Source organism: Mustelus asterias, unplaced genomic scaffold (assembly GCF_964213995.1).
Source record: "Mustelus asterias unplaced genomic scaffold, sMusAst1.hap1.1 HAP1_SCAFFOLD_102, whole genome shotgun sequence".
Lineage (NCBI taxonomy): Eukaryota > Metazoa > Chordata > Chondrichthyes > Carcharhiniformes > Triakidae > Mustelus > Mustelus asterias.
The window spans coordinates 289,911-304,647 of NW_027590149.1; the positions used below are offsets into that span (position 1 = coordinate 289,911).

General features: G+C 43.8%; 1 protein-coding gene across 1 annotated transcript in view; it reads right to left on the reverse strand.

Annotated features, from left to right (window-relative positions):
* LOC144484372 (NACHT, LRR and PYD domains-containing protein 12-like) overlaps window positions 1–14,737 on the reverse strand; it is a 71,849-nt gene that overhangs the window by 47,940 nt on the left and 9,172 nt on the right. The window contains exon 4 of the mRNA XM_078202894.1: window positions 2,229–2,315. Within this exon, the coding sequence (XP_078059020.1) occupies window positions 2,229–2,315 (87 nt within the window). The remainder of the gene's footprint in view (window positions 1–2,228; window positions 2,316–14,737) is intronic.

The window sequence follows — 14,737 nt, forward strand, 5'->3', positions numbered from 1 at the left end:
TCATCCAGATTCGAAGGGTTAGCTGTTCTCTCTCCACAGAAGCTGTCAGACATGCTGAGCCTTTCCAGCATTTTCTGTTTTGTTCAGGTCTTGCTGTTTATGGGCATGGACTGCTTCAGTCTCTGAGGAATTGTGAACAGTACTGAGCATTGTGCAATCATTAGTGAGCATCCTCACTTCTGACATTATCATGGAAGGCAGGACATTGATAAAGCAATTGAAGGTGGTTGGGATTTGGACATCACCCTCAGGAACTCCTGCAGTGATGTTCATGAGGCACTGGAAGGATGACACTTTTCTGATGATCAAGAGCAGACTGATGGAGCAGCAATTCATCAGATTGGATTTGCCCTGTTTTTTTCCACATTGTCCGGTAGATCCAGTGTTGTAGCTGTACTGGAACAGCTTGGCCAGGGGAATGGCTAGTTATGGAGCACAATTCTTCAGTACCATTGCTGGGGTACAGCCAGGCTGACAGAGTTTGCAGTATGCAGTGCCTTCAGTCATTTCTTTACCTCACATGCAGTGAATCAAATGGTCATCTGTAATGTTGGGGACCTCAGGAGGAGGCCGAGATTAATCATTCTACTCAGCACTTCTGGCTGAAGATGGCACTGATGCTCTGGGTTCCCTCATCAGTAATGATGGAATTCTTGTGGCATGTTTATAGAATCATAGAATTCCCACAGTGTAGAAGGAGGCCCTTTGGCCCATCGAGTCTTCACCAATTCTTTGAAAGAATATCATATCCAGGCCCTATCTCTGTAACTCCACATATATGGCCCACTAATCCCCGGAACCTACACACCCTGAGATACCAAGGGACAACTTAGCATAGCCAATCAACCGAACCTGCACATCTTTGGACTGTGGGAGAAAATTGGAGCACCCAGAGGAAACCCACACAGACACTGGGAGAATGTGCAAACTCTACACATCAAGTCACCCAAGGCCGGAATTGAACCCTGGTCCCAGGCGCTGTGAGGCAGCAGTGCTGACCACTGTGCCACCTTGTTGCCTAATGTAACCGGCATGTCCAACATTTTGTGGCATGTCTAACACTATTTATGACTGGATATGGCAAGACAGCAGATCTCTGATCTGATCCATTGGTTTTGGTGTGATTGAGCTCGGTCTCATATGCTGCGTCCGCTCTGTGGTCTGGTGGCCGTGTGCTGGAGCTTCACATCTCATCTTTAGATAAACCCAAGTCTCATTTGGTAGTACATGTAAAGAAAATTAGTCGGAGTAACACAGTACTGGTTGCTGGGGAAAGCCACTGTCAGCTTCCGATAAATGAAAAGGTACAGTTCACCTCTCCTGCCTGTTTCCTGTCACTCAGATAACTTCATATCCAGGCTGCCTTTGTCTCTTTTATTTCATGGTCTCCAACTTTGCTCCCAAGCTTATTTTGTGTCTACTAATAGCGGATAGTGTTTTTAATAACACAAATACTGACAGCAATGGTATATTTAGTATCATTATTTGTGTTCTTAAAAACAATGTCCATTATTAATAGGGACGTCATTCAGACTATTCTGCACAGTGATTATTGCCATTGCCAGCTGAGCTGTGCCTTGAACTGCTGGGCTGTGAGCTCTGGAATTCTCTTCATAACCCTCCCCACCTCCATCTCTGCATTCTCTTTTCAGATGCTCCTTAAGCTCCGTTTAACGTAAATTTGAGAGTGGATCCCTCGGGATAAAACTCATCAGAATTCCATGTAGTTTGTAATCTGCCTCACCGATATACTGCAGTTTTCTACATTTAATCAAACTGAGAAGCCGACAGACATAAACATCTATAATCTGAATGACAAATTAAACTAAACTGAACATGCGACCAGCCATATCTGGGAATTCTATAAACATTTAATTGTTTTGTCCATCTTTTTTATTCTCATGAATGGATTTGAGAATAATTATAAATGATTAGTTAATTCTTTCACTCCTGAATCTCGCAGTTTATTGTAACTCAGGTTCAGACACATCACTGACTGGTTTGTACTGAGAGCAGAGGTGAGAATATCTGAGGCTGTTACTCTCCAAACTGGAGATCAGAGAGAGAAAGATTTCAGGAATCAGAGCGAATCCGTGGTGTTTAACACGAATACTGACAGGAATGATGTGGAATGGTTATTAATGACACTATTACTGACACTGATAATAATTTACAGTGTCAGACCATCCACTGATTATTAACAGAATCTCACACAGTCTGATACTTACTCCAGTTTCTGTATTTTACATTCTGGATTCCTCAGAGCCGCAGACAGTAGTTTCACTCCTGAATCTCCCACTTCATTGCGAAACAGACTAAATGGAGAAAGTGAGAAACACATTAAATTCAGATTAATGTTCAGCAGAAAAAATAGCTGGATCTATTTTTGTGTCAGAAACGAGTGGTGACCTGATTCAAGTTACGATATTATATCTCATCCAAGTTGATCTTTCTCTGCACCCCAGCTGTGACTGTAACACTGCATTCTGGACTCTTTCCTTTCCTTCCCTATGTACGGTATGCTTTGGCACTAATAAAATGTGACAATATTAAATTAGATAATATCAAACCCTTTCTGTTGAATGGAAAAGGCAATAGTCAGCATTGAAACAATTGAACAATTAACTCCCACTGGTTTGCCTCCTGGGGGAAACCACTTTTACACCTCTCAAAATGTATATTTTGTTTAATTGTCCATGGGATATGGGTGTCGCTGGCGAGACAAGCATTTATTTCCCACTGCTAATGGCCCCCAGAGGTGGTGATGCCCACATCCTGTGAACAAGCAAGTAACGTCTAAACATGTCCCACATTCTGGTCTCATTTCCTGATCATCAGAATTACCCTCCTGAATCTCACTGACCCTGCCAAGATTCCAAAAATTCAAATCATTTCTGCTGTTACATAAATCCAGGATTTTATGAGAATTGTACATTTTACTGAGGGTTAAATGATAAAGCTGTGAGAGTGGATCCCTCGGGATTCCCTGTGCTTCTTAACTATTGACATTGTATCATCTGTATAATATCTCAGGGTGAGTTAAAGTGTGAAACTGTGCTAACTGTTGCTTTAAGGTCCATCCCCTAAATTTTATACAACAAGGAAAGATTATTCTCCCATTAGAAAGTTGAAATGTTTCTGTTTGATTAGTTTATAGGGGAGGGGTGTCTCCCGCTACATTCCACAGTAAACAGGCTCTACATTTTCTGCAGGTCTGGCTCGTGTTCTATCTCCGGGAATTACCATGAGTTCTTACTTCCAGTCGATCCTCACATTGAATCATAGAATCATAGAAACCCTACAGTGCAGAAGGAGGCCATTCGGCCCATCGAGTCTGCACCGACCACAATCCCACCCAGGCCCTACCCCCACATATTTACCTGCTAATCCCTCTAATCTACGCATCTCAGGACACGAAGGAGCAATTTTTAAACTGGCCAATCAACCTAACCCGCACATCTTTGGACCGTGGGAGGAAACCGGAGCACCCGGAGGAAACCCACGCAGACACGAGGAGAATGTGCAAACTCCGCACAGACAGTGACCCGAGCCGGGAATCGAACCCGGGACCCTGGAGCTGTGAAGCAGCAGTGCTAACCACTGTGCTACTGTGCCGCCCAGGGAAAGGGTTATCCGCAAACCCGGTTTCATATCACTGACAGTTTGACTGGAGATTTTCCAGCAGCAGGTTTCCTCATTCAGGAAATTCTGGTTTCCTCGGCTCAGATGTAAGCTCTGCAGTCCTGCCACATTTAGTTGTGAATGATAGTGGATGATGAAATAACAGAAGGAGGAGGCTCCACAAATATCCCATCCTCATGACGGAGACGACTAATACATCAGTGCAAAAGATATGGCTCAAATATTAGTAACTAACTTCAGTGGCTAAACCGTTCAGAGGTCCCCAGCATCACAGATATTTATCAGCTAATTCGATTCACTCCACATAATGTCAAGAAATAGCTAAAGGTAATGGATACTGCAAAGACCACAGATCTTGACAATATTCCAGTAACTGTACTGAAGATTACTGCTCCAGAAGTTGCTCTGTTCCTCGCCAAGCTGTTCCAGTAGAGCTACGACACTGATGTTTACCTAAAATAGTGGGAAATTGCCCAGATATGACCGTAAACAAAAAGGAAAGAACAAATCCAATCTGTCCATTTACCACCCCATCAGTCTCCTCTCAATCACCAACAGAGGAAGGCGTCATCGAGACTATCAAGCAGCATTTAATTAGCAATGACCTGCTCGCTGACTCTGAGCTTGTGCTTACTCAGGGTCACTCAGTCCCCTACCTCATTACAGCCTTGATGCAAACACGGACAGCAGAGCTGAACTCAGGATGTGAGATGAGAGTGTCTGCCCTTGACATCATGGCAGAATATGACCACATGTAGCAAAAAGGAGCCAGAGAAAAACTGAAGTCAATGGAAATGAGAGAAAAAAAACTATCTGCCGGTTGGAGCAACACCAGCACAAAGGAAGTTAGTTATGGTTGTTGGACCATCTGCATGATGCAGTGCAACAACTCACCATGGCTCGTTACACAGCACTGCCCAGTCTGTGATTTCTATCCCTGGAAGGACAAGGGCAGCAGATGAATGGAAACATCACCACCTGGAAGTTCCCTTCCAAGATACACACCATCCTGACTTGGAAATATATCATCGTTCCTTCAGTGACCGGGTCAAAATACTGGAACTCTCTTTCTCACAGCACTGTGGGTGCACCTACACCACAGGAGTCCCTAAATGCAATTCCAGTGATATAATTGTGAGCATAGTTGCTTTCCAAGCAGTTGATACAGGTTTAATTCCCAGATATCTCAGTTTGTTGGAGTGGGTGAAGAGAGGGTCATCTCAACTCCAGGAAATGACAGCAGGAAGTTCTCAGGAGAGTGCCCTCGTCCCAACCATCTTCAGCTACTTCATCAATTAAATTTCATCCATCATAAAGTCAGAAGTGGAGATGTTTGCTGATGTCTGCACAACGTTCAGCACCATTCTCAACTCCGCAAGACAGTGATGCAGGACCTGTCCATATTTAGCAAGGCTTGAACAATATTCAAGGAAGGCTGACAAGTGCCAGGCGATGACCATCTCCACCAAGAATGAATACAATCAACTCCCTTTACATTCAATGGGATAATCATCACCTGAATCCTGAGTATCAGCACCTTCGATGCTACCATTGGCCAGAAACAGACTTGACATATCGACACTCTGGATTTTAGAGAAGATTAAAGGCCAGGAACTCTGCACAAAGTAACTCATCTCCTGACTTCCAAATACATTTCCACCATCGACAAGACACATGTCAGGAATTTAATTAAATACCATCCACTTGTCTGCATGAGTGCAGCTCAAGATTCAGGAAGCTCGCCACCATCCAGGATAACTCTGCTTGTTGACTAGTGCTCCACGTTCAACATTCATTCCATCCACCACAGAGGTACAGAGCGAGCAGTGTGTACCATCTACAAGATGCAGTGCAACAACTCCCAATGGCTCGTTACACAGCACCTTCCAATCTTGTGATTTCTATCCCTAAGGACAAGGGCAGCAGATGAATGGAAACATCACCACCTGGAAGTTTCCTTCCAAGATACACACCATCCTGACTTGGAAATATAGCACCGTTCCTTCACAGTAACTGGGTCAAAATCCTGGAACTCTCTTTCTCACAGCTCTGTGGGAGCACCTACACCACAGGAGTCACTAAATGCAATGACAGTGATATAATAATGAGCATAGTTGCTTTCCAAGCAGTTGATACGGGTTTAATTCCCAGCTATCTCAGTTTGTTGGAGTGGATGAAGAGAGGGCCAGGAGGTAGTAACCACAACCGAAAAGACTGGGTCAATCCAATTTAGTCAAGTCTGCGGCTCCAGCCTGGAGCAGTAGTGTTAAACTTAGCTGAGGGTCCGAGGGTCAGTTGATCATTCAGCTACTCTGAGCCGGCCCACGCTGAGTTCAAAAGGGAAATGGTGAATCTAATAATGACACACAGAAAACTAAATTCATTGGTTGGTAAAAAGAAATGCCGTTTTCGACTGGCTTTATATTGCTGTGAATTGGAGGAAGCAACTGAAAGGTTCAATGATGGTTCTGCTGTTGATGTGGTGTACATGGAGATTCAAAAATCATCTGATGCAGTGACACAACAGACTTGTGGCATAAGCTCATAAAATAACTGGGAAAGTAGCAACATGGATACAAAATTGGATGAACAATGAATAATGGGTATTTTTCAGGCTGGAGGATGTCGGTAGTGGAGAACCCGAGAGGTCAGTATTGGGATCCTTGCTTTTCCCTGATATATATGAATGATCTAGGTATTTGCAGTATAGAGGAAAATTTCAAAGTTTGTTGATCACAGAAACCTTTGAGGCGTCGTAAACTGTGAGGAGAAGAGCTTGGGACTGAAAAACAGACAATAGTGGAGTGTACAGATAGGTGGCAGATTAAGTTCAATGCAGAGACGGCTGAGGTGATACTTTCAGGAAACATGCACATGAGGAAGGAATATAAAATAATCGGTAGAATAGTTAACAGAGTGCAGGATCAGAGGGACTGGACGTATATGCACATTGATCATTGCCATTGGCAGAGTAAGTGTAGGTAGCAGTTAATAAAGAATACAGCATCTTGGGCTTTACTGCTGTGAAATAGTTTATGTTTGTAGGGATCAGATAATAATTCATGAGTTTAAGTTTAATTTGTGTTTCTGTGCTTGTGTGTTAAGAAAAAGCCAAAACTTTAATTTCACTTCGTGTTAAACAAAGCTGCCTGCCTGCGGGTTTTTTGTGTCCCTGCATTTTAATTTAAGGTTTACGACATTGTCAGAGTTAGAGAGGTTAAAAAAATGGTTGTTTCTATTCAGAAGTCCACAATGAATGATAGAAACACTGAGTTTCAGTTGCAACCAGTTAACCCAAGAAGCGAGATGGAGTTCACAGAGGCTGCCAGGAGAGGCAGGGCAATGCAGGGACTCAGAAAGCAGGACCCACAAGATAAATCACCGTCAGAAACCAAGGAGGAAAAGAGGAGTTCCAGGAAGACAGAAGTCAAAGAGACAAAAGAACCTGAATCTGAACAAGCGACTGCTCCCTGAAGTTAAAGAGAGGAGCAGAGAGAGGCTCCCAGTTAAAGACAGAGCTGTGAGATGCAGACATTGTAAAGTTTGCTCACGAGAATCCAGATATCTGATATATTCCTAAAGTTGGTGACACCTTCATACAGACTATGAGGCGCTGGTGTCTGTTGGCACGGCTGAGTATGGAGGAATAATGAAAGGAAACATTGAAATATTGGACAGGGATCCTTGGTGAAGGCACCTGACAGAAAGCATTGAAAAGATTCCAAAAGCTGCTTTTTGTTTCTCGAGTGGAGCTTCTGGAGCGGAAGCATCAGTCCCAGTGAGACGGGTTTTCTCACATTGTTACAAACATTTGGGGGGATTTGAAGAAGAATCCACTGAAGTTACTTTGGGTGGCATCTGTCACTGAGTTTCAGAGAGTGGTATATCTGAACCACAGGTGGATTGTTGGTTTACATTAACTGTGTACTTACTGGGAACATTAAAGCATAAGATCTATTTTGTAACTCGTGTCATCCTTACAGATCTGCAGACATCTGTGAAGTTAGATGGGGTGGTGCATTGCAGTTATTTTTTTAACAAAGGTTTTATTCTTTTGTTAAAAGTTAATCGACAACCTTGTTATTCTGTTCATCTACATTTCTAAATAATAAAACAATAAATAAAAGTTATGATTTACTGAGCGGGTTTCTACTCTTCGACCTGACTGTCCAGAAATCAGCTGGGATCATAACATTGTCAATAGGGGCATAGAGTACAAGAGCAAGGAGGCTGTGCTGAACCTGCAAAAGACATCAGTTAGATCTCAGTTCAGTGCGTCATACTTTAGGAAGGCTTAGAACACATTGGAGAGAGCACTGAACATGTTTAAAAGATTGGCTACAGGGATGTGAAACTTCAGACACGAGGATCGATAGGAGAGGTTGCTCACCTTGGAAGGAAGAAAGCTGAGAGGACATTTGATAGAAATGTTCAAAATAGTGATGGTGCTGGAGAGAACAGGGAGCAAATCAAAATGTTGCTGCTCGGACAAGGATCAACAACAAGATTTAAAGTGATTTGAAAAAGATGCAAATACAGTGTGAATAAAGCTATTTTTTTTAAACACAGCGAGTGATTCAGGTTTTATGAGGCTGCAGTCAGAACCATGGAACAGAAACAGCGTGGGCTGCTGTAACCTAAGGGAGGTTTCTTTTCACAACTGCACACTGTGAGGTTTAATACAAGACTGAACCTCCACTGCGACCCTGACTGATGTTACCAGTTATCACATGACTTATAAAAGGACACTGTCCCGATAAAACACACACCAACTATAATACATAACAGAGGCAGCGTGCAGGAAAATAATCCTGACAATAATTAGCCACAAACTGTAAGCTGTACCGAACACAAGAGAAACAAATTTCCTTCCAGCATCATACATAATCAGATGGTTTCTGTTGGGAGAGTGAAATATCCTTTTTTTAAATTTGTAACGAGGCCTTTACACCTCTAATTATTTAAAATTTATCCCAATAATGCTTTTATTCACTCAAGGAACGTGATCATCGCTGGTTTTGCCAACATTTATTGCCGATGCCTATTTGCCCACGAGAATCTGCCTTCTTGAACCGCTGTAGTTTTATCAGAGAATCATAGATTTATTACAGGTTCAGAAGGAGGCCAATCGGCCCATCATGTCTGCATCTGCTCTCAAATGAGCTTTATGACTTTGTGCCATTCTCCCGCGCTTTCTCTGTGACCATTGGACATTGTTTCCCTCTTGACTTCCTCAACTGAACATGTCTCTGTTTTATTTGGAACAAAGGAAATGGCTTCTCAGCAATGAAAATATCCGCTATGAGACCAAACAGTTACCTCAACTCCTGACGTTTGTGCAGAACGGGTCCCAGCCGCTGGAGCCCTTCACACTGAATGTAGCATTCCTCTAGATCGAGGTGTTTTATTGTATCACAGAGTCCAATGACATGAGACAGGACCGCACAGTCAATCGGGGTCAGTCGCAATCCGCGAAATGAAAGTTTTTCCACAGATCCCACTGTGTTCCGAGCCAGTGCTTTATTCTGAGACTCAAACAGGTAGTGGAATGTGTTCAGGAGCTTCCTCTTCCCAGTTTCAGTCTGTGAGTCTCCAATCTGCCCTTCAACCTTCTCCTTCACCCAGTCAATCACTCGGCAGATTGTTTGATGAAGAAATGGACCCAGAAACTCCACCAGGGGTCGAGCTGACTGTGGGGAGGACAGACCAGCAACAAAACGGAGAAATATCTCAAATCGCCCATCTTCCTTGCTGTGGGCTTCACTGAGGAGTTTCCCGATCTCCCCGGGATCTGGAGTCAGGAATTGTGTGAGTGCAGCTACAAACTCTTGGATGGTGAGGTGTGGGAATGTGTAAACCACACTCTGGGCAGAAACATCTCTCTCTAAAAGCTCCATCAGGAACCCAGACAGGAACTGGGAAGATTGTAGATTGTACTCAATCAAATCTTCATTTCTAAACACAATCTTCTTCTTGGACACTCCTGTGAAGGCCATCTCACCAAGCTTCAGTAACACATCACGGGGGTTTTCAATCTCTCGGCCATGGTTTTTCAGAATGTTGTAAATATAGTAGGAATATAGTTGGGTGATGGTCTTGGGAACTTGCTGCCGTTTCCTGTCTCTTTGTGTAAAGAAGGGACCCAGTGACAGACCGAGGATCCAGCAGTAGGAAGGGTTGTAACACATGGTGTACAGGATCTCGTTCTCCTCCACGTGTTTGAAAACAGCTGCTGCCACCGTCTGATCTTCAAAAAACTTGTTGAAATATTCCTTCCGTTCATCACCAACAAATCCCAGGATTTCAGCCCAGATACTGATGTCAGCCTTTTCCAATAAATGTAATGCAGTGGGGCGGCTGGTCACTAACACTGAACATCCTGGGAGCAGCTTGTGCTGTATTAAACTGTACACAATGTCAGACACTTCACACCAGCATTCGGGATCTGTGCACATGTACTGAGGTTCTGTATTTCTCCGATTGTCAGCAAAATCAATACTGTCCTTGAATTCATCCAAACCATCGAATATAAACAGCAATCCCTCTGGGTTCTTCCAGAGCTCTCCCAGAATATTCCCAAAGTAAGGATACTGATCCAATATCAGATTCCTTAGATTTATTCTACTGTTAATAGTGTTCAAATCCCGGAATTTAAAATTGAAAACAAATTGAAAGTGTGGGTATATTTTCCCAGTGGCCCAGTCATAAACAATCTTTTGTACCATTGTTGTTTTTCCAATTCCCGGCACTCCGCTCACTGCTGCTGAATTCCCAGATTTGAATTTTCTCTGGGAAAAGCTGCTCTGGAACAATTGATCAGTTCGGATTTTTTCCAGTTCTTTCCGGAGATGTTTCTCTCTCCACTCTTCATGGACTCGGCCTCTTGCCAGCAGTTCATGTTCGACAAGTGTCCGATCTTGAACAGTAGAAATAACAGTGAGCTCAGCGTATCGACCAACCAGCTCGAAAATCTTAACCTTCTCCTTTATGAGGATAGTGTTCACTCTCAGTGTTTCAGTTTGTACCCGGAGTGTCTCCTTGTGTTTCTGTTGGAGATCTTCAATAAGAATGGAGAGAAAGTTAGTTCTATTGGCATTTTACAAACATCCCGGTAAAATTGACCAATCCATTAAATATTGAGGCATTAGTTCAGTTCCAACATAGATTTTTGTACAACTGGCTTTGACAACTAATGGCCCATGGGCCAAATTTAGCCACTGAACTGTTTGTATTCAGCCTAATAAATATGGCTGGACAGCTCAGCTCTGCAGAAGTCAAATCTGATCCAAACACCGGTCTCCCTTTCTGCCTCTGCAGATCTGTAGAGTTTCTCCGCAATTTTCTCTTTTTATGTCATTTGTCCTGCAACAGAATTAGACCACAAATAAAGAAAATATGTGGAGAAAGGAGGCTGTGATTGGACAAGCAGCAAAGTGTTGAAAACCCCACTTTTCTATTTCAATTTGAATCTTACAGAGCTCGTATCACGACAGCGAATAGCAGAGTTCAGGTCAGGGCAGAGAAAGGACGAGAATCTAGGAAATTGGATCAGGAATTGGCTAGCGGATAGGAAACAGAGGGTGGTGGTTGATAGTAAATATTCATCATGGAGTGCGGTTACAAGTGGTGTACCTCAGGGATCTGTTTTGAGGCCACTGCTGTTTGTAATATTTATTAATGATCTGGATGAGGGTATAGTTGGGTGGATTAGCAAATTTGCTGATGACACCAAAGTCGGTGGTGTGGTAGACAGTGAGGAAGGGTGTCGTAGTTTGCAGGAAGACTTAGACAGGTTGCAAAGTTGGGCCGAGAGGTGGCGGATGGAGTTTAATGCGGAGAAGTGTGAGGTAATTCACTTTGGTAGGAATAACAGATGTGTTGAGTATAGGGCTAACGGGAGGACTTTGAATAGTGTGGAGGAGCAGAGGGATCTAGGTGTATGTGTGCATAGATCCCTGAAAGTTGGGAATCAAGTAGATAAGGTTGTTAAGAAGGCATATGGTGTCTTGGCGTTTATTGGTAGGGGGATTGAATTTAGGAGTCGTAGCGTTATGTTGCAACTGTACACAACTCTGGTGCGGCCGCACTTGGAGTACTGTGTGCAGTTCTGGTCCCCACATTACAGGAAGGATGTGGAGGCTTTGGAGAGGGTGCAGAGGAGGTTTACCAGGATGTTGCCTGGTATGGAGGGGAGATCCTATGAGGAGAGGCTGAGGGATTTGGGATTGTTTTCGCTGGAAAGGCGGCGGCTAAGAGGGGATCTTATTGAAACATATAAGATGATTAGAGGTTTAGATAGGGTGGATAGTGATAGCCTTTTTCCTCTGATGGAGAAATCCAGCACGAGGGGGCATGGCTTTAAATTGAGGGGGGGTAGTTATAGAACCGATGTCAGGGGTAGGTTCTTTACCCAGAGGGTGGTGAGGGATTGGAATGCCCTGCCAGCATCAGTAGTAAATGCGCCTAGTTTGGGGGCGTTTAAGAGATCCGTAGATAGGTTCATGGACGAAAAGAAATTGGTTTAGGTTGGAGGGTCACAGTTTTTTTTTTAACTGGTCGGTGCAACATCGTGGGCCGAAGGGCCTGTTCTGCGCTGTAATGTTCTATGTTCTATGTTCTAATCCTGAGGAACAATTATTGCACGTGAGTGGGGTGTTTGTGTGTGCAAATATATGTGTGAGTGAGTGCACAGAGAGAGAGAGATGGAGAAAGACAGAAGCAGAGTGTGTGTGAGAGAGTGTGTGTGAGATTATGTGAGAGTGACAGAGAAGGAGAACAACTGACAGAGAGCGTGTGGGAGGGAACATGAGAGTGAAAAATTCCCTGAGACTGTGGGTGCTAAACAGAATGCGATAATAACAGAGGAAAGGTTGAGGGATAAAGGTTGTGAGACTGTGTTAGGGAGAATGACAGAGGAAGCGATGAAGAGGGAGATAGTGTGCGTGAGGAAAGGCGAGAGGATAATATTGTGAGACTGAGTCGGTGAGAGTGAGAATGTCGATATAAGATAAAGAGAGAAAATGTGAGAGCAAAACACAGAGTTATCGATGTGTGTTTGAGAAACACACAGCGTGCATGGAAGAGAGTGCGTGTGAGAGGAAGAATGAGGGTGTTGTGGGTGTACATAAGAAAGAGATTGTGAGAGTATGTGAGAAATATGTGAGAGGAAGACCATGCGAGAGATTATGTGACAGAGAATCTGTGTGTGACTGAGTGACGATGAGTCTGAGAATGTGTGTATGAGTGCGTCTGTGTGAGTCTCTGTGAGGGATAGAGTGTGTGCGCGAGTGAGTGAGTATGAGAATGTGTATGTGAGAACATTTGTATAACTGTGTATGTGGGACAGCGTGTGTGTGTGTGAGAGAGAGTGTATTGTGACAGAAATTGTGCAAGAGAGTTTGTGCGAGAGGGTCCATTGGAGAGGTTTTTTTAAATCATTTACTGGGATCCAGATGTCACTGGCTCGGGTAGCATATATTGTCCGTCGCCGATTGCCTTTGCGATTGTGGCGATGAGCTGCCTTCTTGAAGTCAAGGAACCGAACAGCACGTCTTTCGGGCTATGGGAGAGAAACGGAGCACCCGGAGGAAAACCATGCAGGCGCAGGGAGAACGTGCAGACTCCACATAGACAGTAACCCAAACCAGGAAAAGAACCCGTGTCCCTCGCCTGTGAGGCAGCATAGAGGGAGCAGCTGGAAAATGCAAGGTTAAAACAGAAGTTTAGTGAAGCAAAACTTGAAACTGACATGTGGCCTTAGAAGTTGAACAATATAATGATGTGCAAGTGTCACGGGTGAGTCACTTTCATACACACTGTGAGAAGGACGATAATGAGATAGAGAGCTGTGATAGAGCGGGATGCAGCTAACAAGAATTTGGGGAGATAGTGCAGAAATATAGTAAATTCGAGGCAACTGTGAAGTGAAACATAGAACGCAATCAAAAACTGTCTAACGACACAACGTGTCAGAAGGAGAGAGAGGCTGACATAGAGAGTGATAAATTGACGTCTCTATTCTCAGCTCAAATGGTATGATGTGCAGTTTTAAGAACCATGGGCTGGATGGAATCAGTGATCAATTGAATTATTGAATTTGCTACTGTCGCCTATGGTGGGTTGTTTTACACATTTGGGAACATAGAGCTGGATGAAGACAGCGACAGGGACGGAGATATGGTGTGCATTTGGTGAAACCATCAGGTCCACTTGCAACATCTGGGCATTTGGTGAAACCATCAGGTCCACTTGCAACATCTGGGCATCAGTGCGAGCTGATTGGAGGGTTAGCAGCTGGAAAGAACCTTGCACCACGTGGCATGTTATTTGCTGATATTATTTTCCACGTGGCTGAGATTTATTTTTTATATGCACTTTGTGAGATATAATACTTCCACTTACTAAATACAGCATCTTCAGCAGCATCACAGTGGGAGAGTCACTGGGATTTTTAACTGGAATCCTCAGATGTGAATTCCTTCAGATAGAAAGTTAGAATTCATGAATTGAGATTAAATTCAAACTGGCCAGTATATTCTGCTTTCTGTTAACTCCCCTCTCACCTCAACAATCTCTCTCCCATCTGCTCGTCCCTTACCCAGTATCTCACTCCCTCAACTCCTTTATTCCTTCCCCCTCTTACTCTCTCCTATCACACTATTCCTTCGCACCCTAAAACCCTTCTCCCACTCACTCACTCTCCCCCTCACTTTCTCTTCCCTCACATTCTCCCCAACTCTTTTCCAGTTACACTCTTTACCCGTCGCTCTATCCTCCTCTTGCGCTATTCCGCCTTGCTCTCTCCATCTCACTCTCTCCCCCCTCACTCTTTTTCCCTTCGCATTATTCCCGCACTGTGCGATGCCTCAAAGTCGCCCCTCACTGTCTTCCCTCACTCTGTCTCCCGTCACACCCACATGCACACATGCATGCACACACAAACGCACTGAGACAAACTAACACACATACACTCACGCTCACACACATACACACACATATATATAGGCACACACAACAAGACACATACACACAAACACACGGAACACATAAAGCTGTACACACAGAAACATAAACTGAGACATAGACACACACGCAT